Source organism: Hemicordylus capensis, chromosome 17 (assembly GCF_027244095.1).
Source record: "Hemicordylus capensis ecotype Gifberg chromosome 17, rHemCap1.1.pri, whole genome shotgun sequence".
Classification (NCBI taxonomy): domain Eukaryota; kingdom Metazoa; phylum Chordata; class Lepidosauria; order Squamata; family Cordylidae; genus Hemicordylus; species Hemicordylus capensis.
In genome coordinates, this window is record NC_069673.1 from 15,673,010 (window position 1) to 15,700,034 (window position 27,025).

The window sequence follows — 27,025 nt, forward strand, 5'->3', positions numbered from 1 at the left end:
AGCGCGCCCAGGGCCAGCCAGCGCCGCCGCCGCCGCCGCCTCCTCCTCTCTTCGGGCCTGGCTGGCGGGCTCCCTCCCCAGCGCGCTCCGCCCAGCAGCCGCCGCCGCGCATCATCACCAGCGCGGGAGGAGCCTGCGCTTCTCCGCCTCCTCCTCGGTCCCGGGCAGCAGCAGCAGCCGCCGCTGCCGCCGAGCCCGAGAGGAGCCCCCGGGCAGCCAGCGGCGCCGGACTCCGGAGCTGCCGCCGGGCGCGCGGGCAGGAGGGGATGCGCGGGGCGGGCGCGCCGCGTCGGGAGGCCCGGCCGCCGCCGCTGCCTGCTGCTCCGCGGGGCCGGCAGCGCCACGACGACGATGCCGGTCAAGCTGAAGAACCGCTACAACCTGGTGGACGACGCGGGCGACTCCCGGGTGCCGCTGCACAGCGAGCAAGCCTTCGAGCACGGCATCCACTTCCAGGCCAAGGTCAGCCGCTCCTCCTCGGGCTGGCTTCGGCACGGGCAGCAGGCGCCGCGACCCCGAGGGGCGGGGAGGGGGGACCAGCCTGGAGCGGGGCGGGACGGGTGCTCCCGGCCCTGCGAGCATGTGCAGAGTGCCGCCCTGTCCCCACTGTGGCCGGGGATGAGGGAGCGGGAGTGGGAGTGCGAGAGACCGCCGCGGGGGAGCCCGAGTCGTGGAGGGGATGCCCAACACACCAGTGGCTGGCGGTGCCTGCGGGGCGCAACCAGGGCCGCCTGGGCCATTCCAGCTCCTTCCCTGCCAGCCGAGCAAAGTGGGGGTTCCCGGGGAGGGGGGCAGAGCAGAGCAACTGGCCTCCTTCTCTAGCCCCAGCGCAGCAGCAGCAGCAGCCCTTCCGTGGCTCTTCCATCGTTGCGCTGGCGAGCCCTTCTTCGCGGCCAGGAGGCCGCTCCCTTGGGCATCCGCTTAGCGAACTCCGGCTGAAAAGCCGTCTGGAGAGAGACGCACAGGCCGTGGCTATTATCAGGCATGGCAGGAAGGGAGCCTCCACGCTTGGAGGCAGCCTACCTGCCCCACTGTGGGAGGATGGAGGACGGGTGCCGCCTCCTCGCACGTGCGCAAAGGCCAAGCTTCAGCGGGCGCCGCCGAGTGGGGTCTCTTTTCTCCCCGGTTGCGCTTCCCACGCTGGTGTTGGGGCCGGCCGGCCAAATCCCTTGCTCTCAAAAGGAGGCTGCCGTTGGGTTTGCAGAGGGAAAAACACAGCCGCCCAGCCGGCCAGTTTTCCATTCTGTTTTGATGAACTGCAGCCAAGAAAGTTGGCGGGGGGGGGGGGCGGGCCCACTCCAGGAGGTCAGCCGGGCTGTTTGATTTTGCTCTCTGTAAACTGGTTTGCCCACTTGAGCTGGGGACAGTTGGTGTTTTAAATAGTTAAATCTCTTTGCATTCAGAAGTTTAAATGAGTTGGACCTTTTCCCCGCAGGATTAATTAGAAGCCTGAAATGGTGGAGGGGAGGAATCCGGTTTGCTTCAGGGGCACTGAAGGATCTGGTTAGAATTCCGCCTAGTTTGGGCTGTGGGTGGGTATTTTATTTTAAGAAACCTGTAGCTAGCTAGCTAGTCCTCTATACAGCGTCAATTATTCACTATGGGTGACGCTTGCTCCCTACACCCCCGGAATCTGGCTTCAAGTTCCTGTTGGAGAAACAATATGCAAGCTTTAGAGGTAACACAGAATTCTTCATCAAGCAGAATGGAAAACAGGCTGGTTCTTGGTGGGCCTGGGAGGAAAAGCTTCCATTGCAAATGTAAAGAAATGCAGCATAAACATTTGTCACAGTGATGACATTTACAAGGATGGAAAATATTGAGAACCCCTTCAAGATACCAACACAGCATAGGCCTGAATATATATATATTTGAATACTCCCACAGCAATGTTATCTGCTCGGATGGTCTGGAACTGGGACCAGCTGGGTATCTCTAACTAGCTTTGCCTCTGTGTAGAGTGCAAGCAAAGACACACTAATTCCATTCCCTTTGGGGAGGGTCTGAAGTGCTAAAGACCCCTGGTCCGAAACTCTAGAGAGATGCTGCCAGTCAGTGCAGACAATCCTGAACAAGACGGAACAATGGCTGGACTCCGGATACGGCAGCTTCCGGTTTTCATTCTGCCCCAGGAAGAGTTCTTTGCAGCTTTGCAAGCTGGCATGCTTTGACCCACACACCCCGGATGCATTTCCATCCCAGGGTGTGCTGAGCTGTTTCGCTGTCAAATCTGCACAAAAACTGCTGTGGAGGGGATGGCAGGGGAAACTGAGACGGCCGCTTTTGCGCGAAGTTAGTTGTGAATCTTTGCAGGTTATCCAGACGAAGAAGAGCCTGCGCCGCAAAGAGAAGGGAGGCATTCCCATATTGGCCTCTGCATGCAAATCCTGTATAGCCATAGAAACCATGGCTGTTTGGAGGGTGGGAAGAGAGCGTTTAAAGGCCCAGAGTGGGCCCTCTCGGTCCCTTGTCTGGGTGGCTTGGAAGACTGGTAGCCGAGTGTGGTTGTGTGTGTGTGTGTTTTAAGGCACTGCATTTCAGTGGCTGGGAATCTCCTCCTCCAGGTCTTCATTCCCGACCGCAGCAAAGTCTAAAAGTCCTGGGAAGGGTGTTTGCCAAATGACCATGCACCCCAGGGGCATTCATGTGCCTCCTTTCTAAAAGTTGGGAGGGAAAATGCAAAGGCACAGGGCCTTGAAACGGCTTCCTGGGGGGCTCTTCCACCTGTTTCCTGGGCTTGAAAGGACACCCAGAGGAAGGTAGTCCTGACCAAGTCCTGCTGAAATTCCCGGGAGTTTGGTCCTGACCAACCCATCTCCCGGAGGAGAAGCCGCAGAGCCCCGTGACCTTTCGAGACACTCCACGCCCTCCCCTCGCGCCCCCCCCCCCCGCCGGCACCAAGCGCTTTCTGCAAGCTTACATTTTAACAGAGCAACCGAGCTGCTGGACCGTGCGGGGAGGCATTTTATGCCGCAGTGGAGAAAGGGGATCGGCGGGGCCGGAATCCCAACCCACCCACCGGCCACTGAGGGTACGACTGCTTCTGCCCCGGCAGGTTGTGGGGTTTCTGTGGGGCTTCCCGGAGCCGTCAGCTCCTCCCCCCACCCCGCCACACACCCAAGCAAGCCTCCCCTCAATCCTGCTCTGGATTCAAACTCTGTGAGTCCCAAGCCGGGAAGGGCTTCCGAGGGAAGGCCCTGCGCCTCGGATCAGGCCTGGGACGCCTCCCCAGTGCAGTCTGCCACACAACTGGCGGCACATTTCCCACCTCCTCGTAGGAAACAAGCCCTCACCAAAACAGCAACAAGACTCTCTCCCTCTGAGAACCAAAAGCCTTTCCAAATCGAGCCACGGCCCCAATAATTTGTGGCCACCACAGTGCAAACCACCCTTCGCCCCGAAGGGTGCTGTCTCTCTTGGACACTGCGGCCACGGCAAGCCTTGAGCCTTTGGGGTAAGGAGCGGGGTGCAAACGAACGGATAGGGAACACCCCCTGGGGTTCCTAGAAGAGTCGGTGCTGATTAATTATTATTATTATTATTATTATTATTATTATTATTACTACTACTACTACTACTACTACTACTACTACTACTACAAATATTTGTGTACTGTTTTTCAACCAGAGTTCTCAAGCAGTTTACACAGAAAAAATAACAACTAAATAGATGTGGCCTCCTGTCCCCAGAAGGCACACAACCTACATTCTGATTCAGAGGCTCCAGTGCACACGTGGGGCTCCGCGCCAGCCGCAACTGCCCCATTAGCTCCAGTGCAGAGGGATTCTCCATGGGCGCAGCATGCCGTGCGTTCCCAGGCATGGGAGCAAGGAGAGCAGGGCCTGCCTGGAGCTCCACGCGTGCACCGGAGCCCTGCCACCAAGCAAGCTGTGTCCAGAGTCTGACCAATAATGGATATTCTCTCCCCCGCCCTTAGTACATCGGCAGCTTGGACGTGCCAAGACCCAACAGCCGCGTGGAGATCGTGGCAGCGATGAGAAGGATCCGGGTGAGTCAGTGCCAAGAGCTCCCTTTCTCTCCCCCTCCAGGCGCTGAAGTCGCTTCTGTTTCTCATGTGCTGAGACGGAAGCTGGGAAAGGAGACCAAATGTTCTCTTGTTCCCGGTGCTCCCCCCAGAACACCGCCCCGCCTCGCCAAGGGGGCTGGCTGGCACAGCCTCCCCTCTCTGCCTTGGCTTCCAGGCCCCGTTCCGGAACAGAAGCCAGCCGCAGGCCGCCTGGCTGCTGGGGGTGGACCAAGCCAGCCAGGAGCCATGCTGGAGGCGGGGCGGGGGGGGAGCACGGCCTCTCTCTCTCTCTGGCTCTCTCAGGCATGCACGCGGCTGGCCAGCCAAGCGGCCCCTCCGTTTCCAGCTCCACAGATGGGCTGTGTTTTCTTTCCCCTCCTGCCTCTCGGAGCGGAAGCGTGCGGGGAGGCAGGATGGGGCGCGTTCTTCCTTGCCTAGTTCTGAGAGGAAGCTGCTCGCAAGGCAGGCCGGAGCGTGTCCCCTGCTCCGCTGGATTCCCGGCAGTGGGTGTCGGGGCCGGCAAGCCGCCCGTGTGCGCGTTCACGGGACCAAACTGGATTGGTGCAGGAGCACCTTTTGGGAGCTGGAGTGCAAACCCCTCCGGAAAACCCAGCCCCGGGGAAGGGGAGAAACCCCAGCCCTGCTCTGAGCACCAGGGAGCCTTCAGATCGCCCTGGAAAGGAATGCAGCCAAGAAGAGCTGGTCTGGTGGCAGCAAGCATGACCTGTCCCCTGAGCTAAGCAGGGTCCGCCCTGGTTGCATATGAATGGGAGACTAGAAGGGTGAGCCCTGGAAGATCTCCAGCAGCTGCAGAACTAGGAGGGATTTACTTCTGTCTGAAACCTTGGAGAGCTGCTGCCAGTCAGAGTAGTCAGGATGGGGCTAGATAAAGGGATAGGCAACCTTGGCACTCCAGCTGCTGTTGAACTACAACTCCCATCATCCCCAGGCACAATTTATTATTATCCCCCGCTCAATGAGCAAAGAGGCACTTTTTGAAAGTAGCAATTCTCTTTGAGCAGGGGGAGAGCAACTGGCCCTATCCGTCCCCAGCACAGCATCCCTCCAGTGGCTGCTGCTGGTGGGTGTCTTATGTTTCTTTCTTTCTTTCTTTCTTTCCGATTCTGAGCCCCCTGGGGGATGGGGAGCCATTTTATTTATTTATTTCTATGTAAACCGCTTTGGGAATGTTTGTTGAAAAGCGGTACATAAATATTTGCTGCATTGATTGTGGCTGAAGATGGTAAGAGTTGTAGGGACATCAGAAGAGCCCTGCTGGATCAGGCCCAAGAAGGCCCATCCAGTCCAGCCTCCTGTTTCCCACAGTGGCCCCCCAGATGCCTCTGAGAAGCCCACAGGCAAGAGGCAAAGGCATGCCCTCTCTCCTGTGGCTGCTCCCCTGCAACTGGGATTTGGAGGCCTCTTGCCTCTGAGGCTGGGGTTGCCTTATAGCCACCAGACTAGTAGCCATTGCCCTCCATGAATTTGTCTAAACCCTTTTTAAAGCCGTCCAGGTTCTTGGCCGCCACCACATCTTGTGGCAGAGAATTCCCTAGGTTAATTATGCATTGTGTGAAAAGGCACTTCCTTCTGTTGGTCCTAAATTTCTTGGCAATCAGTTTCCTGGGATGACCCCTGGTTCTAGTGATCTAAGAGAGGGAGAAAAATGTCTCTCTCTCCACTTTCTCCACACCATGCATTTTATACACCTCTCTCAGGTTTCCTTTCAGTCGTCTTTTCCTCCAAACTCAAAAGCCCCAGATGCTGCTGCCTGGCCTCATAAGGCGGGGTGTGTGTGTGCTCCAGGCCCCTGATCATCCAGGTTGCCCTCTTCTGCACCGTTCCCAGTTCTACAAGGTCTTTCTAAAGATAGTTCAGCAGCAGCTGGAGGACCAAGGTTGCCCGCCCCAGGCTAGAGGGACAGAGCTCAGTGGAAGAGCCTCTGCTCTGCATGCGGAAGGTCCCAGGTTCAATCCCTGGCCGCGTCTCCAGGTGGGGCTGGGAGAGACCTCCTGCCTCCTATTCCAAAGAGGAGCTGCTGCCAGGCAGAGCAGACAGGACTGAGCTCGCCTGTCCGAGGGACTGGCTAACTGTGGAAGGCAGCTTCCTACGGAGCCTGCAGCGTTCTGCTCAGCCGGTCCCGGGGGCGGGGGGGGGGAGATAGGCAAGTCTGACCTCCCGCAACCCATCTTCTTGACCTGACGGGAAAGATGGCTCCTGTCCCTTGGGACTAAGCCGGCATGCCATTTGCCGGCCTCTCGGAGCGAGGGGTCTCCAGAGGGGGCGGGCCAAGGCGGACAATCCCATTTCCCAACAGCTGTTGCCTCTTAAGGGCTTATGCTCTGGCGACAGAGCACAGGGGCCATGTGGGGAAACCTGCCAGTCATTCTTGCAGCAGAGGCCTGGGGCTCCCTCCCTCCCTCCCTGCAAGCTCCATCCCTTGACATCCCCTGATCAGCTGTGCCAAGCGCCTTTGTCCTTGTCTTTCGGGCCAGATCTCCCCTGCCCCTTGGATAGAAACTGCTTCGGAGATTCCCTGAGTGAGGAGGGGCCCCCAGGAACCAGTTTCCGGTGGCTCCCAGCCGAGGCAGTCGGGGAAGAGAAGTTTCCTGGAAAGCGAATCTGCCCAACTGCTCACAGGACGGCCATTCCCACGGTTCCTGGGAGGAAGCGACCCCGGGACGCAGCTCCTGCAGCAGAGTAACGGGGCCGGGAACGTGGCTGCATGGAGCTGCACGGCAGGCCTCTGGTGCAGGGGCCCGTTCCTTAGTGGAGGCGTCCCCAAGCACTAAGTAGTTAATTACCCGGCTGAGGCCAGGGTTCCCAGGGTTGGGCCCCCAAGAGGTTGCTGGACTTCAACTCCCATCGTCCACTGCCACAGGGGCGTATGATGGGGACTGTAGTCCAGCAACATCTGGGGGCTCAGCCTTGGGAACCCCCACTTCTTTAGCAGTGACTACCCAAGGAATGGATGGTGCTGCTCTCCGGTGAAATATTGGCAAATGGGAGGTTTTTCTCTGGAAACGGGGGGGGGGGGAGGATCCCTGGCCCTCTCTTGGTTTCTTTGGACCTTGTGACTCCATCAGAAGGCAGGGGACCGAGGCAGGGAAAGAGCAACCCACAGTTCTCTCTCTCTGACTCCCTCCCCCGGGGTGGTTTCTCAGTGAAATGTCCTCCCTCCGAAACCAGCCAGGAGCCGCTCAGAGCATGGAGCGGAATGCAAATCTGGCCTTGCTGCGGCGCCTGTCATTAAGGCAACGCTAAGCCTGCATTTTAGTTTTTTTCCCCCCAATCCTCCCTTCTGGATTATTATTAGCTGCCTGGAGTTGCAGATTGGGATGTGACAGTCTGAGCCGGAGTTAATCCCCCCTGGCCGGCCCCTTTCCCGACTTGGACCCAGAGAGAGAGAGCGAGAGAGCGATGCCATTCTTCCTGCCGCCGGCTGGGTTCAGCAGAGCAGCCGTGCCAAGTGCCAGCGGGTCCTTCCTGGTGCCAGTGCCCTGCCTGGCTCCTCTGTCTAAGCCCGGGCTGCCTGTGGCTGCTGCCGTCTTTGGGATCCCTCCCCCTCAGGGCCCCCTTGACCCCTCTTCCAGGGTGAAACTGGACAGGGCCCGGTTCTGTTTCCCAAGGCGCACGAGAGCTCCAGGAGGAGGAGAGCTCCTGCTGGATCAGGGCTCTGTCCGGTCCAGCGTTCTCTGTCTGGAGGAGAATTTAGGGATCTGCGTTAGCCGGCGTTGGAGCCTTGTGGCCCCCGCTAGCTGTAGCTGGTCTGCACGGACTGGCAGCAGCCTCAGGACCACCAGGGGGTCTTTCCCAGCCAGACCTGGAGATGCTGCCCGAGGCTGAACCAGGCTCCTTTTCTGCTTGCAAGCCGAGGGCTCTGCAGCCAGCCGAAAACAGTCCCTAGATGATGTGGTCTTCCCTGGGTCTATGTTGCTCCGTATCTTCTGCTCTGGCTAGCAGTGGCTCCCCAGGGCTCGAGGCGAGGGTCTTCCCCAGCCCTACACAGAGATGCTGGTCCATGTCGTCAGCTCACCGTGGACCACCCAGACTCCCACAATCCCTGGCAGCACCACAGGTGAAGCAAGGGGCTTCCACACCGTTTGTTCTGGATCCAGAGTGGGAGCACCAGTGATCGGCTGCACCTGGACCCAGATGGGGAAGATGTTCCCCTGGCCCAGGGCGACAGCAAGGCAGTCTGCAGGGCAGTGGAGAAGGCAGATGAGCTACAGCCGGACACAGCAGCACGGCCAGCCAGCGGCTTCCGTGGCAGCCTGGGCCAGCATGCTCAGTGGGGGGAGAGGGCAAGCAGCAGCCAGCTGGAACACACGCTCGGTGGGCAAAGGGGCACACTTGGGGCAGAATTCAAACCAACCCGCAGAACCACCGCGGACGGAAAAGGGACGCTTGCAAAGTGCCCTGCACTTTTGCTGCCGACATTTGGCAAGCTGAACATCCAAAGGGAAAGAAAGGCGAAGGCTTTGCAGTCCGTAGGAACGTCGGCAGCTGCCACACACGGAGTCAGGCCCTCAGTCCGTCTAGCTCAGTACTGGCTGCACCGACTAGCAGAGGCTCTCCAGGACCTTCCACATGCAAGCAGGCAGATGCTCTTCTGCTGAGCATCAGCCCTGCCCCCAAGAGGAATATCTTAGGAACATAGGAAACTGCCAAATACCGAGTCAGACCCTTGGTCCGTCTAGCTCAGTATTGCCTACCCAGACTGGCAGCGGCTTCTCCAAGGTTGCAGGCAGGAGTCTCTCTCCCAGCCCTATCTCGTTGGAGATGCTGCCAGGGAGGGAACTTGGGACCTTCTGCTCTTGCCAGAGTGGCTCCATCCCCTAAGGGGAATCTCTTCCCGAGCTCACACATGTAGTCTCCCATTCATACACAACCAAGGCAGACCTTGCTTAGTTAAGGGGACCAGTCATGCTGGCTACCCCAAGACCAGCTCTCCTCTCCTCTCCTGCAGCGATCACATGTTGTCTCCCATCCAAATGCAAGCCAAGGCAGGCCCTGCTTAGCAACCGGCCATGCTCACGGCCACGAGAAGACCACTTCACGAGGCCTCGACTCAGCCCTGCTCCGGTTCACGGTGCCTCCGCACAACCCAATCAGAGGTCCCAGTCCCAGAGACAAAGTCCCTCTCCAGGCTAGCACAATGGATCTCGGCCCCCGCAGGGTGGCGCGTCACAATGCTCTGGTTTCTGGCCACCGAAGCAGGGAGCCTATTTTTAGTCCAGAATTCTGGAGCGGCTCTGCCCGCAGCGTCGTGGTGCGCGGAACATACCTCCCCTGCATGCAGAATGAGGGGGCCTGAACGCTGCCGAAAGGTTTCCGCTGCTGCCCAAGATCAGTCTAATTGGCTGGGCTTTGTAAGGGAGCCTGCCAAATGCGCAGTGACCTCCTAGAGACGCCTCCTTGCCGTGAGGTCCGGCGGGAAGCCGTTCAACCCCCAAGCCGGCCTTCTGGAGCCTCGGAGGGCTCCCTTGCGCTCTGCTCCTGAAAGCGGGCGTGTTCAACGCCAGGAGAAGTTCAGGGCTTCTGCAGAACAGGAGGAGAACCGGTCTTGTGGCAGCGAGTGTGAATGGCCACGCCTTGACCAGCAGGGCCCACCTTGGTTTGCATTTGGATGAGAGACTTGCACACAAGCGAGGAATTCAGCAGAGGAAGCTGCCTTCTACCGAGTCAGACCCTTGGTCCATCTGGCTCAGTATTGTCTTCACAGACTGGCAGCGGCTTCTCCAAGGTGGCAGGCAGGAGTCTCTCTCCCAGCCCTATCTCGTTGGAGATACTGCTGCCAGGGAAGGGACTTGGAACCTTCAGCATGCAGGTGCTCTTCCCAGAGCAGCCCATCCCGAGGGGAATATCTTGCAGTGCTCAGTCTCCCATTCAAATGCAAACCAGGGTACATCCTCCTTCATGCTTGCTACCACAGGGCCAGCTCTCCTCCCATTCTCTGGAGGGATGAGGCCAGAGCTCAGCGGAGGAGCAGAAGGCTCCAGGTTCCCTCCCTGCAGCATCTCCAGGTAGGACTGGGAAAGACCCCTGAGCCTGCAACCTTGAAGAGCTGCTGCCAGCCAGAGTAGACCAGTCCTGGGGGCCAAATCCAGTCCGCGGAGACCTTTTTGCTGGCCTGCAAGTGGGAATATCCTGCTGCTGCTACAGGGGCCGTGAGCCTGTCCCGCTGACCAGCACCTCCAGGACCCTTCCTTGGCCCACCCACTCTTGCGTTATTGCAGCAGTCTTGCCAGGGACCCCTCCTGGCTTCTGGGACTCCCGTTTCAGCACTCCTGCGCCCGGCATTAAAAGGTCACCCTTGCTTAGAGATTACCCGTTTTGCCGGCTGATCCATCAGCCCATCTGTTATCAATCGTGCCTGGAACATGATCTCATAACTGCAGGCTTTTCATCCTCGCCCGCAAAACGTCCATCACTGTCTGTGGCAAGGCGGGGGAGGGCGGGGGGGGGGGTTGTGTGGTGAGGGAGAAAAGGGTGCAAAGGGTGCTCTCTTGCAAAGAGCTGCAGGGAGGAGGCAAGACCAGCTCGGCTCCCTGTTCTGATTTCTCGCTCTTGGTCCAGGTAGCAACCATGAAACCTTTGCATGTCCTTCGGTGGTGCCTGCATGTCTTGGGGTTTCCGGCAAGGACAAAAGGCCCACTGAATCTGCTAATGCTGCTGGGTGTGGACTTAGACTTTGGTAGGATGGAAAGAAAATTATGCAAAATGCATGCAAAGCCCCATGATTTGCATAATTCAAGTAAGAGAACCCGCGTGATATTAGCAAAGAAATTGTTTTTTAAAACACAGAGTTTCTAAAGCCTTGCATACCCCCCAACACTCACTCACTCACTCTCCAAACCAAGATGTAAAGAGAAAATTCCACCAAACGAGATCGGGTATAGATTGCCTGCCTTCTCTACAACCCCGTGAGGCTGGTTGCTGCCAGAGTGTGGGTATACAGACGTTTCTCTCTCTCTCTCTCTCTCGATGCTCAAGTTTGGGGTCACCTAACAAAAATCTGCGCTGCAGATAAGAGACTTCTTCCCTCGGCATGTAATTAGCTTGTGGAACTCACTGCTACAAGATATGGTGGCTATCACAGACGCAGGTGGCTTAAAGAGTGGATTAGGCAGATTCAGGGAAGAGGACAAGATCTGTCAATGGTTAGAACTGTGATGGTCCACCTGGCTCAGGATTGTCAGCACTGACTGGCAGGGGCTCTCCAACATTTCAGGCAGGAGTCTTCTCCCAGCCCTACCTGGAGATGCTGCCAGGGCCTGGACCCATGATCTTCTGCATGATGGTGCCAAGCAGATGCTCTTCCACTGAGCGATGGCCCCATTCCCTGTGGGGAAGACCTTGCAGTGCTCACAGGCGGACTCCCACCCAAATGCAAACCCAGGAGGACCCTGCTTAGCGAAGGGGGTGATTCATGCCGGCCACCCCAAGACCAGCTCTCCTCCTCCTCCCCCACTGTCTCAAGCCCAGCCTGCTCTCCAGAGACCCAGTCTGGCTGCCGCGCACAGGATATCGGCTCAGGAGGTTTTCCAAGAGTTCTGGGCTAAGTGAGTGGTGGTGGTGATGGGGGGGGGGCTCATGTTTCACTTGGAAATCCACCCAGCCCCAGAGAGCTCCTTTGCAAGCAGCAGCAGCAGCAGTAGGGAGAGGGGGATGCATTATTTAGGGCCCTGGCGGCGGCAGCCAGGCGCCTGGCCTTCCTGCAGAGCCTCACCTGGAGTCAGCTGCATTACGGATTCTGCCCGCATTCTCGGCGGTGCCTCTGCACCAGCTTCCCCAGTCAGAGCGGCATCGCTCAAGAGCTGCTCCCTCGGCCCCCAAGCCCAACCAGGCTGCCTCTGCCTCTGCCGCTACCCTCTGTGGCAAATGCCTTCCCTTTGCTGAGGCTGCCTTCACCCCCCTTTGAACACAGCAGGCCCCCCCTTTGAGCTCCACATAATACATTTTGAAAGGAGTAACACAGGGCTGGCAAAGGTGTGGAAGGCAGTCGCAAAAAGGAGAGGCTGAAAAGCAGGTGGAGCTTTGAGGGTTAGAAAAGTGTGCAAGTGGAGAGATAAGATGCCTCTTTGGCTGCTTTCTCCTTATAAGAGGACTTGAGTGTCAATAGATGCAGGATGAAGAAACGCTCATTTGCTGCCCGAAGATCTTGTGCCAGACCCTGTTGCCTAGAGAAGCCCTGGGCTTTCTTTTCAAAACAGAAAGTCTAAGTAGAGACTGCCTGTGCAGGAGCAGTCTACTGGCTGCTGGGGCCAAGAAAGGGGGGTGGGCTGGGCTTCCGGGCTTCCCGGAGGCATCTGGCTGTCCCCTATTGGAAACAGGAGGCTGGGACAGGCGCACCAGTCGTTTGTTCCAGCAGAGGGATTCTTCTCCCACCCCAGCGCAGTTCCTGGACCGAGTGGTATTAGCAGCCAGAAAATGCTTTTATGCTGCTGCGCTAACACGTTTAACTGGTGAAGCTGTGAGCTTCTGGCCACACGCCAAAGAAGTTTGGACGCCAGTGGGGTTTTGCGCACACTGGGACTAAAGGCGGCCTGAGGGTCCTGTTAAGACAGAATCAAGTTGGGAACAGCCACTGCACTGCCCTCCGTCCCCTAAGCAGCAAGTGCACGGGGGTGCAGATTCCACTTGGGTTTTGCAGTTGGGTGTATATTCATCCATGGCCTTCCGCAGCAGGGTACTGATGGCGGAGGCGTGTGTGTGTGTGTGAATTGGAACAGGCCAGGAGGAAAAATTAATGAGGATTGCAGGAAAAGAAGAAGGCGAGAGTGTGACAGGCATCGCCAGGGCCCTGTGGATTTGGCCCTGCAGGAAGGAAAGGAAGACAAATCCTGCACCCAGAGGAGCTGGATTCTGCCACACACGGGTTTCTGCAGATCTCTTTGCCGCACAGGTGTATCCTGCTTCTGCCGAGGAGCAACGGAGGGCCCCAAAGCCCTCTGCATCCTGCTGGAGCACAAGTAATTGTGCTGAGCACAGCTGACACACTCTCCTGCCCGTCATGTGGACTAGGAACTTGTCTTTTTCTTAAAGGGAGGAGAGTTGAATCCCACGCCCCGAAGCAGATTCAGTAGGCCTTTTGTCCGTGCCTAGAATCCCAGAAGCCACCTTAAGTGGTGCAGTGGGGGAAATGCTTGCCTAACAAGCAGAAGGTTGCCAGTTCGAATCCCCACTGGTATGTTTCCCCAGACTATGGGAAGCACCTCTATCAGGCAGCAGTGATCTAGGAAGATGCTGAAAGGCAGTGTCATCTCCTACTGCGCGGGAGGAGGCAATGGCCAACCCCTCCTGGATTCTACCAAGGACAACCACAGGGCTTTTCTGTGGGTGCCAGGAGTCGACACCGACCCGACGGCACATTTTACTTAAAATCCCAGAACCTGCAGGCACAACCGAAGGACATGCTAAAGTCCCATGGTTGCTGTCGAGGGCAGCTCTGGAAGATGTTCAGAAGAGAGCCCCCCCCCCTCCGCCCGCAACTGAGCGGTTGCCCCAGAGATGCCGAGTCTACGCAAGAGCTGCGGGCGGAAGCTGCCAGGCGCCAACTGGCGACAGTCCCTGGCGCTGCCTCTCAGCGTGTCTTGGCAGTGCTCACAGCCTCTGCAGCCGGGTCTCTCTTTTTCCACCCCAAGGAGAGGCTCCACACACACACACACACACCGACACCCAAGAAAACCGGAGGGGCCTGTCTCTTGGTGCCTGCTCCCATGTGGGGTTTTAAGAGTGCGTGTCTATCTGTCTGGGGACCGGGCCAGCTTCAAAGCACCTTTCCTCTTAAAAGCACTGGAAGATGTTTGTTTTGGTTCTTTAACATTTCTCGTAAGGCGTGGGGTGCCCCCTGCTTCTGGCCCCACCAGCGGAACAATAAAGGCAGTGGATGTGGATGCTGGGCCGTGCTCCGGACTGGCCCCCCAGCTGTGGCTGCCCTGGGGTTCAAGGCTGGAGGCGGGCGGTTGTGCGTCTAATGCTTGCTCTATAAAGCATCGGGAGGTGCCCAGAAGCCCAGGGCTTTTGGTGCCCTTGGCAAAGATTGGATTTGGTGCCCCGCCAGCCAAGAAGTGCAGAACCCCGGCTTTCCCTTCAGCCTGCAGGCTGCTCATTCACGAGGCCAATGGACCGGCCCGCAACGGCCAGCCCACCCAGGGTTGAGGATGCCGTGGCCCCAGAGCATCATAGGGGGCAAAGCTCAAAAACGCGTCAGAGGTGGAAAGGTGCTGCTGCTTGTTAATTGGGGAATCCTGCCGGAGACCGTCCCTTTTGGGGAATGGCAGGCTAGTCACCTTCCAGAGAGGCAGAGCAGCTTGTGAATCGAGTTGTTTCTTGGGGGCTGAGGTGCAAGGCGCAGAGAAAGCTGTGTCTTCGGGGGGGGGGCGCAGAATACGCGGCGGGCCCTTGGGGGAGCAGGGCTATAGCCCACTGTCTTGCCCTCCAGTGCAGGCCTTCTTCAGGGGTGCCATGCGAGAGGGAGAGAAAGAAGAGCTGGCACTGCTGACGCGCCCCCTCAAGAACAGGGGGCCCAGGCAAATGCCGAGGTCTGCCCAGTGGACGGGCCAGGCCCGCCCCGCTGCCAGCCGCTCATTCCACAGGAGAGCGTCTGCCGAGCGGCTCCGTTTTGGCTCCTCTCGCCAAGCCAAATGACAGAGAGACGGAGAGCTCCTTCCTTCGCTCCACGTTCCCAAGCTGGCAATTATGTGCTTTAAAGAGAGCGGCGGGGGGGGACGGGACACACACTGTTCTTCTCTCAGGCAGAGAGGGGGGCGTGGGAGGGGAGGGTGTTCTGAAGGTCTGTGGGGATTGTGTCCTGCCCGACGGCCACCCTCAACCCCCACCCCTCTTGGCTGAAATGCCAGCAGCCTTCCCACCCGCCCTGGCCTCACACACGTCTCTTTGCTTTCCAAGCAATAAGCTTCCGGAACTCCCTCCTCCTCTGACTTCCTTCAGATTCCTTCTCGAAGTCCACCTCATGAAAGCCTCCAGAGTACGTGCGACCAAAACGAAAGGGAACCTTCTTGCTCCGTTCACCCTGCCTCAGCTCCCTTCCCTTTCCCTCCCTCCACTCCTTCCCTTGTCACGGTTTCTGTACTTTGAGCCCCGAGGGGAAAGGACCTGTCCGCTTTGTGCTTTTCATGTGCACGGATGGAAGAACAGCAGTCATTTAAAAATACTGCTCGGCACTGATTAACCTGACTTGGGCTGAACCCCATAAAAACACCCTTCAAACCTCCAGGCAGAACATAGGAAGCTGCCTTCGATGGAGTCAGACCCTGGGTCCATCTCGCTCAGGATTGTCTACCCAGACTGGCAGCGGCTTCTCCCGGGTGGCAGGCAGGAGTCTCTCTCCCAGCCCTGTCTTGGAGATGCTGCTGCCAGGGAGGGGACTGGGAACCTTCTGCCTGCCAAGCAGAGGCTCTGCCCCTGAGCTAAGTCCAGGGGCCCACACATTTCAGCACAGCACACTAGCCAGCCACTATTTGTGCTCGCCCCCAGTCCGCTCTCTCTTTCTTGGGATCCTTTTCGGGCACACCCTGCTCCAGAGGGCGTAGGAGGCAGCCACTGGCCCTGGAAGGTGGCGAGCAAGAGGGGAAAGCTCAGGCAGGATTCCTGCGGTTTCTGACCTTCTCCGGCATGGAGAGGAGACCGCTGGGGAGGAGATCTCTGTGGTGCTGCTCGCCAGAGGGCTGGGGGCACTCGCCACTGGCGAGCTGGCCCGTGGATCTGCAGGGGCCTGGCCTGCCGTGGCCTCTCCCTGTAAGCTCTCTCTCTCTCTGCCTTCTTTACACAGTATGAATTCAAGGCCAAGAACATCAAGAAGAAGAAAGTGAGCATCGTTGTCTCCGTAGACGGGGTGAAGGTGATTCTGCGCAAGAAGCAGAAGGTGGGCCCACCTCCCTAGCCCCAAGCGGAGCGCAAGGAAGGGAAATGTGTCCCGGAAGAGTTAGTGTAGCCAGCAGCCAGGCCCTGTGTGGGGGTCCCGGGAGACTGGTTGGGATCCACTACGGCCCTGGACTCAATGGGCCGTCTTTGGGGGGAGTCCGTCGCTCAGTTCAGCCTCCGTATTCCCATCTCGAAAACAGGAGCCATAGTCCCCTGCTGCTGCAGTGTAACCCCTGCCCAGAGAACGGATACGGCGACACAAATGAGACAAAACATTTATGGCGATGGCTAGGAAAGGAAGCGGCAATGAGGGGTCCCCTATTGGGTTTGCCATGTGAACCTTACGTCAGTCAGGTCTGGAATAAGGCCGGCATTAACCAGAATGCTCACTGGCGTTACAAATGCCTCTCCCTTGCTGGGCGGCTGTTCTGCTCACAGACATGGCAAGAGGAGAGGCTCAGAGGCCTCGTCTGAGAAGAGCCTTTGCTAAGGCCTCAGCTCTCAGTCATCGATTCAGGGTGCAGCCAGACTGCAGAGGTCAGCCGGTTTATTTGCTGTTTCCTTTCTCCAGGAAACGGGGGGCGTGGGGATGAGGTGAGGTCGTGGCTAAAGGGATTCCTCATAGAACCTGCTCGGCAGGCTCACCAAAGTACAACCCCCAGGGTTCTTTGGGGAAGCCATGAGACTAAAATACAGTTTAGGGGTTCAGTTTGCCCCGCTGCTTCCCGGCCAACGAAAGTGTAGCTCTGACGCTGAGCGGGGCCTTCTGCTGTTTCTCCTGAGCACTGGTTTTCAAGGCAGCTTGGGAGCTGCTCCTCCTTGTGGCTGCCGCGGCCTCTCTGCCCCTGGCCCCTGCACAGGTGGGCACAGATTCGGCATGCAGCGAGATGGGGCCAGGAGCCACTTTGCTTTTACTCTCTTCCCAGAGAAAGGAATGGACCTGGGACGAAGGCACGATGGTGGTGATGCACGACCCTGTTTACAGGTAGGCTGCTTCGAAGAACCGGGGGGTGGGTGGAAGGTGGGACCCTTCCCGAGAAGCTCTCCACGGCTTCGGCATCCGGCTGGCATCTTCTCAAAGGCCCCCCCCGGGAGCTCCAGGAGACCCCGTGTTCCTCGGGGGCCACTGCTCCCCCTTTCTCTGCCCCCAAGGGAACATGAGCAGTACCATGAGAGGCTGGTGATCCAATGGGCTGGCCTCACGTCCCCCCATCCTCCCTCCGCTGGCTGAGCTGCAGGATCCCCTCTCGCCTCCTAAAACTAAAGCGCGGTCTCTCGTGTTTTGGGAGGGTGTTGCATGCTTCCCCTGCAGTGGTATCCCCCAAGTCGGTGCCCGAGGGCCACCACCGTAATCTGCCCAACCAGATTTGCGGGGCTCCTCCTGTGGTCCAGGTGGCTGGGTCTGGTAAGCCCGTAATTGCCTCATCAGAGCAAAGCCCGGATTGCCGGGGGGCGGAGGAGGAGGAGAGGCAGAGAAGGGACCTCCAGCCCGCTGGCCGCCCTCTGTGCCAAGGCAGCCTTCCGAGGGTTTGCCACCCCTGGCTTGCTCGGCGCCTCCCCTTCTTCTCCCCCTTCTAGAATCTTCTACGTTTCGCACGACTCCCAGGACCTGAAGATCTTCAGCTACATCGCCCGAGACGGCGCCAACCATTCCTTCCGCTGCAACGTCTTCAAATCCAAGAAGAAGGTGAGGGGCAGCTGGCTGGATGGGCTGGGCTGGCATTTCCCCCGCTGCTTTCGTCTCCTCCCCCCCCCCCGCACCGCACTCTCTTCTTGGGGGTGCCAGCATTTTAATCTGCCCTGCGCATGTGCGCCAGTAGAGACGATGTCCTTTGGAGAGCCACCTCCTGCAGGCTAGGGCAGTCTACCCCATTTCCCAGCCAGGACGGGCTTTTCAACGCCTCTGGCTCCTGCCCATGCTGAGAAGGGGGCTTCTCTCCTCTCCCCAGACTCAGGCCATGCGTGTGGTGCGGACGGTGGGCCAAGCCTTTGAGGTCTGCCACAAACTCAGCCTCCAACACGCCCTGCAGAACGCGGACGGCCAGGCCGACGGGGCCAGCAACAATTCCGCGGAGGACCCGCAGCTGGAAGGTTTGCTGTGCTTCGGGTGGCATCCGCTGGAGCTTTGATTCGCTTTTTCAAAAGTCTATAAATACCATGCTTGCTAGACTCTGGGATGGCCCCTCCCCTTCTAGCCAGTGCCAGGGAGGAGAAAGGAACTTCCGGTTGGTTTTGGGAGTTGAAGGGGGTGTCCAAAGAGCCACCAGCTGGGCTCCGTGGTGGAGCTTTCAGGGCTACTTCCTGGCAAATAAATTCCTGAATTGATTTGCAAATCCAAGGCCAGGCTCCTGCACATTAACTATCCAGAAGGGCTCAAGCAGCTAAAGGCCACCTCCAGCCTCCAAGGCAGGATGCCTCTGAGTCCCAGTTGCAGGGGAGTAATGGCAGGAGGGAGGGCAGGCCCCTTTCATCTCTTGCCCGTGGGCTTCCCTGAGGCATCTGGTGGGCCACTGTGGGGAACAGGAGGCTGGACTTGATGGGCCTCCTTGGGGGGCCTGATCCAGCAGGGCTGTTCTTAGGTTCTTAAGCGACCGCATGGGCAGGTTTCTGCCTTCACTTGGAATGGTGGACTCGTACCCGGACAGGCCTCCAGAAGGAGAGACGGACTTGAGAGGCCATCAAGGTCTTGGCAATTACGAGGGGCCCCCAAGAAAAGCACCTGCTGTCGGGTGGGGGTGGGGGGGCTGTCTACTGGGGAAGCCCATCAGAGCAACCCCTGTCCGCTGCAGGACACCCCAAGAATAGCCAAAGGGGGGGGGTGTCTGAGCCCCGCTCGTCCCAGCTGCCCTTCCCGGGCTAAGAGTCCCCCTTCTCCTGCCTCGTCGCTTCCAGGTCTCCAGCTGGCAGGGCTGGCGATGACGGACAGGGAGAACGCCCCGGCCGACTCCGAGGAGGGGACGCGCGTGCCGGACTGCGGGCCCTGTGAGCCCCCTCCCGCGGGTCCTGACCTGGGAGCCCTGAAAGCCGGGCAGGGCCCGAAGGGCAGGAGCAGCCAGGTGAGCACCGGCCAGAGGCAGAGCCGGAAGGAATGCGGGTGGGGGGGGGCTATCAGGGCAGCGGGGAGGCAGGGGGTCTGGCCCCTCCCCTCCCCAGGACCCCTGCCTTCCTTCCTTCCTCTGGATGTGGGGGAGAGGCTGACCGTTCCCTCCCCGCTCTGTTGCTGCGCTTTGGGATTCCAGGAGAGCGAGAACTGCTCCCTCTGCCCCTCCGCCTCTCAGCCCCTGGGCAGCCCCTGCTCCGCCACCGACGCCGACGCCACCCCGCTGGCCTCCCAGCACTGCCTGCAGCTCCTCCAGCACCAGCTCCTTCAACAACAGCAGCAGACCCAGGTGGCAGTTGCTCAGGTAAGGCCCCTCACCACCACCCCCCGCCCTGGTGGCGCTCCTCTCCCTCCTTGGCGGCGGGAGACGGGCGAGCCTCACGTTGGCCACTCTGCAGCCAGAGGGAGGGAGAGTCCTCCTTTTGCCTGTGCTCAGTGAGCAGGGCACGGAACGAACCCACGGAACTCCTTGCCTCAAGATACAGCGGCAGCAAGCAGCTTGGGTGGCTTTTTTTTTGTTTAAGAGATGGGGGTGGGGGTCAGCTCAGTTTGTGGAGACCGAAGAGTCTGTCGAGAACCCTGGCCGCGTAGTGATGAGAGGCTGTGGACGGCTGGAAACGGGGTGCTGGAGGCAGGCAGGGAGGGCCTTCCTTTGGAAGCCCTCGAAGAGAGCACTGAGTACTGAGCCAGACGGACCGGGAGCCAGCAGCTGCAGAGAGCCACGGAGAAGGCGCAACCCGGTTCCAGCCCTGGCAGGGCCGGGAGAGGCTCCTGCCGAGGACCCGGAAGAGCTGCTGCTGCTGCTGCAGGCGGCCCTGAGCCAGAGGGACCCTGGCTCTGGCACCCGCCAAGGCAGAGCCCTCCGTTCCAGGGGCTGGGCAGGAGGGGCCCGATCCAGCAGGGCTCTCCGGGCGCTCGCCCGCCTACTCGGTCCTCTCCGCCAGAGTCCCTCCCCTGCCCTCCCTCCCTCCCTCCAGGTGCAGCTGCTGAAAGACCAGCTGTCGGCCGAGACGGCGGCCCGCGTCGAGGCGCAGGCCCGCGTCCGCCAGCTGCTCCTGACCAACCGCGACCTGCTGCAGCACGTCTCCCTGCTGGTGCGGCAGCTCAAGGAGCTGGAGATCAAGGTGCAGCGGCGGCACCCAGGTGAGCCGGCCAGGGCGCGGGGCTCTGCTGAGGCGGGGGGTGCCCGGCCGGGGCAGGCCGTGGTTGCGTGGGCAGGACGTCGGCCGGGCCTGCAGAGGGTCCCCCAGGTCCTCTCCCTGGCAGCATCTCCAGAGAGGCCTGGGAGGGACCCCTGAGCCTGAAATCCTAGAGAGCTGCTGCCAGTCCGTGCTGAGCGGGAGGGATCAAGGCTGGGATTCCCGGCCACAAGGTGGGGTCAGGGCCACACTGGGGTTTAGGAAGACGCGAGACTAGATGGAGCCTTTGGCCCGATGCAGGCCCAGGAGGGTTCCTCCGAGGGGGTGGCCTGCTTGCTTGCTTTCTTCGGGGGCACTGCTGACCCTCCCTCCCTCTCCTGGCTAGTGGACCGCTCGCTGCAGAACCTGACCCTGGCGCAGTCTCTCTCTCTCAACCTGAAGAACCACTACAGCCTGGAGATCAGCCTGCCCTCCACCTCCACCCCGGCCAGCGTCCTGGGCAGCCCCGTGGCCCTGCTGGGCTCCTGCTGCCAGTCCTTCCTGAACCTGGCCAACCTGGAGAAGGGCGAGGCGCTGCCCAACGGCGCCGGGGAGAGCGACGAGCACCTCATGGTCCTGGAGGGGCCCGGCGGGCTGCGCAGCGTCGAGGGCTCAGAGGCAGCCGACTGCGCCTCGCTCAACGGGAGCAGCCGGCAGAAGTGCGGCGTCTCCAGCGCGCCCGTGCCGGAGGAGAGGTAGGCGGCCATTCCTGGCGGAGCCAGCAGGGGGCAGCACTCAGGGGCCGCCGCCGCGTGGCACTGCCCAGTTGGGGCACGTGGCGGAGCAGCAGCGCGGATGCCACGAGGCAGCCACGTGCTTTCTTTCATGGGCTAGCTCTCTGGGTAGCTTTGAAGCCACACCTCCGCATGCAAGGAGTATAAGGACACGGGAACGGCCCTGCTGGATCAGGCCCAAGGCCCCTCTCATAGGAACCTAGGAAGCTGCCCTATACCGAGTCAGACCCTGGGTCCATCTAGCTCAGCATTGCCTTCACAGACTGGCAGCGGCTTCTCCAAGATTGCAGGCAGGAGTCTCTCTCAGCCCCGTCTTGGAGATGCTGCCAGGGAGGGAACTGGGAACCTAGATGCTCTTCCCAAGGCGGCCCCATGAGGGGAAGATCTCCCAGTGCTCACCCTTCTAGTCTCCCATTCAGATGCAACCAGGGCGGACCCTGCTTAGCCACGGGGACAAGTCCTGCTTGCTCTCACCAGACCAGTTCTCCTCTCTTGTCCAGCATCTCCCACAGTGGCCCACCAGATGCCTCCGGGAAGCCCACAGGCAGAAGGAGAGGGCAGGCCCCCTCTCCTGCTGCTGATCCCCTGCAAGCAGAATTCGGAGGCCACCGGCCTCTGAGCCTGGAGGTGGCCTATAGCCATCCAGACTAGTAGCCACCGAGAGATATGTCCTCCACCAGTTTGCCAAAGCCCTGCTTAAGGCCACCCAAGCTGGTGGCCGTCACCACACACACCCTGCGCCCGAAAATCCCACAGATCAATTGTGCACGGTGTGGAAGTGTCCTCCCTCTTGTCGGTCCTAAATTTCTTGGCAATGAGTTTCTAGTGCTGCGAGCCAGGGAAGAGAAACCTCTAGTGTGTCTCCCCTCCGTCGCCCTTTTGGTAGGCTGAGAAGCCCCAGGTGCTGTTGGCTTGTCTCGTCAGGAAGGGGTTCCAGGCCCCCCGAGCCTCCTGGCTGCCCTCTGCTAGTTCTACAAGGTCCTTTTTGAGATACAGTGGCCAGAACTGCAGGCAGCAGTGCTCCAAATGTGGCCACACCACTGGCCTGCAAGGTGTAGTCATTAAGAGTGCCGGACTAGGACCGGGGAGACCCGAGTTCAAATCCCCCTTCAGCCCCATGAGACTCGCTGGGTGACTCTGGGCCAGTCCCTTCTCTCTCAGCCTAACCTACCTCCCAGGGTTGTTGTGAGGAGACACTCAACTACGTACACCGCTCTGGGCTCCTTGGAGGAAGAGCGGAGTATAAATGCAAAATGGATGAGTAAATAAATAAATGCACCCCGTCCCTCTCTCGCTTCTGCAGGTCGCAGCCGTTCATCCCCAAGCTCAACCCTCCGCCTCCCACTCTGCGGAGGAGGTCGAGTAAGACCACTTCGCCCAGCCTGGAGGCGGAGACCCCCCACGGCAGCACCGCGATGCCCACCAGCACAGCCGCCTCTTCCCTCGCTAGCGTGGAGCCGGAGGCCAGGACGCTGGGAGGACGCCGCCGCCGCGCAGAGAGCCAGAGACCCCCAAGCCAGGAGCAGGGCAGGGAGGAGAGACGGGCACCGCTGGCAAAGAGCCACTTGGGCCAGGCCGAGAAGGAGGGCCCAGCGCCGGGGCTGGCCGGCCTGTGGTCCTTCTCGGCTGGCAACGAAACCTGCCTGCACATCAGCCTCTCGGAGGACGAGCTGGACAGCGCTGGGCTCTGCATCGCTCGCATGTAGGGACGCTTTGGGACAGACCGCTGACGGGACTGGGTTGCCCGGCCTGGGGCAGGAATGGCTGGCGGGACCCTGCAGCGCTAGCTGGGGTCCTCCTAAAAGCCACAATGGGGTGGGCCCCCGGGGCCACCTCAGAGGGACCGGGAGACCTCGACCCGCGGAACATCGTCTCCCCGAGGAAGACCGTCGGGAGACCCTGAGGTCTTCCGGGAGGCACTTTCCCTGCCAGCCAACGTCTGCAGAGGTGACACAGGCAGCTCCAAGCAGGAGCCAGCCTGGCCAGTTGTGGGTGGGAGGCCCCATCAAAGCCCCCACATACGCCAGGGCACAAGTGTCAGGGAAATGCCACACAAGAGGCTCAGGGGTTCTCTGCACCCCAGGAAGGGTCTTGGCACTGCTGGCTGAGCTCGGGAAGATGCCAGAGGTTGTCCCCATCACCGGGGAGACCCTGCTTTGTGGATGGCGGGCTCAGGCTGGCAGGAATCGTCCGCAGAAGGGTGGCCTAATCCAGCTTCCAGCTTCGGAGCCCAAAAAGTGGCTCTCCCCAAAAAGGGTCCCCTCCGATCCCCACTCGCCCCAGGAGAATAACGTGTGCGATTCAGCACTTGCCGCTGAAATGGAGTGGGGGGGAAATTTCCTGGGGGGGAAACCTCAGTTCCTTGCCAGGGAAACAATCCAGTGTGGAAGTGGGAGCCGGTTTTTACAGTCGTGGGGGGAGAGAGAGAGAGAAAGTCAGGAGGAAGTCGACCAAAGGGAAGATTTGAGGAGAGGGCAGTAGGAATGAAAGACTAGGAAGAACTTCTTCATGATCACGGGAGCGTGTCGCGGTTCCACGGACCTAGGAGTCTGGACGCAGAAGAGCGGGCCGGGAGGGACACTGGCATCGCTCAGGTTCTCCTCAAGGAGCCCACAGAAGCTGGGGGGTCCCAGAGCGGTGGGGCCAGCTTTTGCGCTTCCGGAGGAGGGTTTCCCCAGCCAAGATGGCAGCCCTTGTCAACAGCCAGCCGGGCCGGCAGGTCTCGCTTGCTTGCCCTGTTGTCGTGCTTCTGAGGACGGCTGGGCTGAATCGCACAAGCGAACGAGAGATGGGAAGCCAAGGAGGGGTCCGCAGAGAGAGCCCAGTGCGCCTTTCTCAGGTTTGCAGGGGGGAGTTGGAAGTGGGGAGGCGAGCAGACGGGGGGACAACAGAACAGTTGCCCGAGGCAAGCTAGGAACGGGGGCTACCCGTTGAGTCGGGGTTAGCGGATGAGTTATAGAGAGAAGAGGAGAGAGCGAGACAGTGGCCGGCGATGTCAGAGTTGCTTAGCAACCCACCAGAGAGAGCGAGAGCGCAAGCACCGTAGAGAGGCCTAGAGCGGCCACTCAAGCAAGGCATGGCATTAGCCAGATGTGGCCCAGCGATCGCTACGGAGGCCTAGAGGGCAACTTGGCGGGCAGTCAGGCTGGCCAGAACAAAACCAACTTGCCCCACACTCTTGTGCCTTTGACAGCCCCTTGACGTGCAGAAGCCAGCAAGGAGAGCTTTTCTCCATTTAAACACACTCCCACCTCCAAACAGCTGTGCCTCAGCACAGTGGCCGCACTCCTAACTATTCTGTCCTTGAATGCAGATGCGGGGAAACCAAGAAAACCTTGCTAGTTGCAAACGCACAAACACATACATATTGCCGGTTCCAGGTTCCTCTGGGGACGCACACGGGGAGGGTCCTCAGTTCTGTGTCTGTGGAAGGGAAACACGACCGTTGATGCACACGTGTCTCCCGTACACTGTGTGTGTGTTTTATGGTTGAGTGTCTGAGACAGACCGTGGTTGGTGCAGATGTTGCTATCCAGGTGTTGCCGGGTTCAGGGCCTCTAGCAGGATTGGAGGAGCAAATGCTTTGGACACCACAACCCCTCTGCTGAGGTGAGCAAGGCATTAGCCTTGCTGCAAACACTAGCTTGAGAGCAGAGAGTCTCGTCCCCGCTCTCTCTGCCCCGCCACTTCCTAAAGCAGCCACAGAAACTTTCAGTGGGGTTGGGGAACGCAGAAAAGATTGAAATGCAGCTCCCGCCCTCCAAAAGGCCGGTCTGCTTAAAGCCATCCCAAATCTCACAAGAGACACCTTGCTTAGGGTTGCCCGCCCTCCAGGAATCTGCCTCCATCTCCAAGTGACGCTCGAAGGCCGGCCTGGAGAGCTGAGGGGTTTGAGATGGTGGGAAAGGTGTGAGAACTCTTTGACTTTTTGTGCCCTGGTTCCTGCGGGGAGTTTCTTGTTCTGTTCAAGCAGCCAAATCTCATCCAAAACTCCCAACATCTCTCTCTCTGCAGGAGAAGCTGGGAAGTAGGCAGAGACCCCAAGGAAAGCTAAACTCAATGCTTGCTAGGTTTCTCTTCCCAGAAAACAGAATTCTGGGACAAATTGAGAGTCAAGGCTCTCCTCCAAGGTCAGTAGCACAAAATGGATTCCAAGAGCTGGGAAAACAGGCTCTGCTCAGGAACGGATGAGCTTTCCCAGTGAATTCCGCCCTTTGTTATCCAAGTATTGTAAGAGAGAGGCCAAAAATAACAACCCCACACACAGACCTGGATTTAGTCTGTAAAGTGTTCTGTGTTGTCGGGACCATGGGTGTAATTACAGATTCATTTTCTCCATGGTTTCTCAGCTCTGTCTCTTCTGAAGGGGTGGTACATTCTCTGGGAGGGGGGCTGGAGGTGGTCTTTAACACTTCCCATCGGTTTTCACACCAACACCCTGGCCGGTCCCCATTTTCACCCCTTTTCTCATCACCAAGGCCAGAGGCTTTGCTTTCGTTCTGGAGGTGTTAATTCATCTCCCCCACCCCTTTGCTCTGACATGGGGGGAGCGGTTCTCAATGTACCCCGCCACTTGGTAAAATCTAGCGGTGATTTTTTTTTAAAAAAAATCCCCACCTAGGACCTCCGGCAAACTATATCTTCAAATTGGATTATGGTAGGATTGGGGCCTGTTTTCTGGCAGCCTAATACCTTCCAGAACTGAATCAAATTAACCATAATGAAAATATGGACACAGGAAGCTGCCATCTACTGAGTCTGACCCTTGGTCCACCTAGCTCAGGACTGTCTACCCAGACTGGCAGCAGCTCTCCAAGGTTCCAGGCAGGAGTCTCTCCCAGCCCTACCTGGAGATGCTACCTGGGACTTCTGCAGGCAAGCAGAGGCTTTGCCACTGGGCTACGGCCCTGTCCCCTAAGGGGAATCTCTTACAGTGCAGCCTCCCATCCAAATGCAGACCAAGGCAGACCCTGCTTAGCAAAGGAATTAACGCTTGCTGCCACAAGACCAGCTCTCCTCCCCAAACTTATTGCATGATGTAATAATGAATGAATGAAGTCTTTATTTACGACCCAAGGTCAGCATAACATGACACAAACAAAACATCTCATAACACAGGAAAATACAATTGGAAAAAGGAAATGTGTAAATAAAACTCCACGGATAAATAATCAATAAAACTTATAAACTCAATCAAGAAGAACTCGCTGCCGTAACAATACCGCAGTAAAAAGCGACATCTAAAGTTCTATCCGCAAGAAGATAGGAAACGTGAAAATCTCCTGAGCAGCCTGGGAAGGCTGTCAGAAGAGGAGTTAATAAGGAGCATCTTAAATCTCTGTATAATGGACAGCGCAGCAAAACATGTTGGATGGATTCGGCAAGATGTCATAAATTAACAGCAAGCATGGTCCAGCTATCAAAGGATCTTGAATCTGGATTACAGAACCCTCGCTTTAGCAAACTTTTCTTAAAGACTAGTGAAAAGCAACTGTAGACAAGATTCTCCAAAGGAGCACCGGAAACCAGATCAAACGGAGCAGATGCCATGTGGCTGGGGGTGATGGGAGTTGTAGTCCAACAACATCTGGGGACCCAATCGTCTGGAATTCCGGGTGCAAGACTGAGAAACCAGCTTGGCCCACTGTGTGAGATTCCCCTGAAGGGCTTTGCTAGCCTAAGCTGACGGATACGGAGTATATAGGAAGCTGCCTTCTACCGAGTCAGACCCTCGGTCCATCTAGCTCAGGATTGTCTACCCAGACTGGCAGCGGCTTCTCCAAGGTGGCAGGCAGGAGTCTCTCTCAGCCCGATCTTGGAGATGCTGCCAGGGAGGGAACTTGGAGCCTTCTGCATCATGCAAGCAGGCAGGTGCTCTTCCCAGAGCGGCCCCATCATCCCCTCAGGGGAATGTCTTGCAGGGCTCACACCCATAGCTTCCCATTCAGATGCAAACCAGGGTGGACCCTGCTTAGCCGAGGGGGCCATTCCTGCTGGCTGCCACGAGACCAGCCCTCCTCCCTCGTATTGACTTGGTTCTTGGCACACCTTCCAGGCTCTTCTTCTGCGGGGGGGGGGGACCGGGCTAGGTGCCACC

At 58.7% G+C, this 27,025-nt stretch overlaps 1 protein-coding gene across 5 annotated transcripts; it reads left to right on the forward strand.

Moving 5' to 3' along the window:
• On the forward strand, positions 1–25,269 carry LOC128338858 (carboxyl-terminal PDZ ligand of neuronal nitric oxide synthase protein-like). 5 transcript variants are annotated; one of them, XM_053281933.1, is made up of 11 exons: positions 1–462; positions 3,938–4,009; positions 15,825–15,917; positions 16,843–16,901; positions 17,495–17,603; positions 17,866–18,007; positions 18,809–18,972; positions 19,156–19,320; positions 19,994–20,159; positions 20,541–20,889; positions 22,232–25,269. In XM_053281933.1, exons 1-11 carry the CDS (start codon positions 352–354, stop codon positions 22,632–22,634), a joined length of 1,833 nt encoding a protein of 610 aa, XP_053137908.1. In that variant the 5' UTR covers positions 1–351; the 3' UTR covers positions 22,635–25,269. The 5 variants fall into 5 exon arrangements, with proteins under 5 accessions (XP_053137908.1, XP_053137909.1, XP_053137912.1 ...); XM_053281935.1 differs by lacking the exon at positions 1–462 and adding an exon at positions 14,942–15,020 and having other exon boundaries at positions 3,955–4,009; XM_053281934.1 differs by lacking the exon at positions 3,938–4,009.
• Positions 25,270–27,025: the final 1,756 nt, after the last annotated feature.

Coding starts and splice junctions, on each gene's coding strand:
- LOC128338858 (XM_053281933.1), top strand. CDS start 352: ATGCCGGTCAAGCTGAAGAACCGCTACAACCTGGTGGACGACGCGGGC. Junction 4,010..15,824: donor CAGCGATGAGAAGGATCCGG/GTGAGTCAGTGC, acceptor TTCTTTACACAG/TATGAATTCAAGGCCAAGAA. Junction 15,918..16,842: donor TTCTGCGCAAGAAGCAGAAG/GTGGGCCCACCT, acceptor CTCTCTTCCCAG/AGAAAGGAATGGACCTGGGA.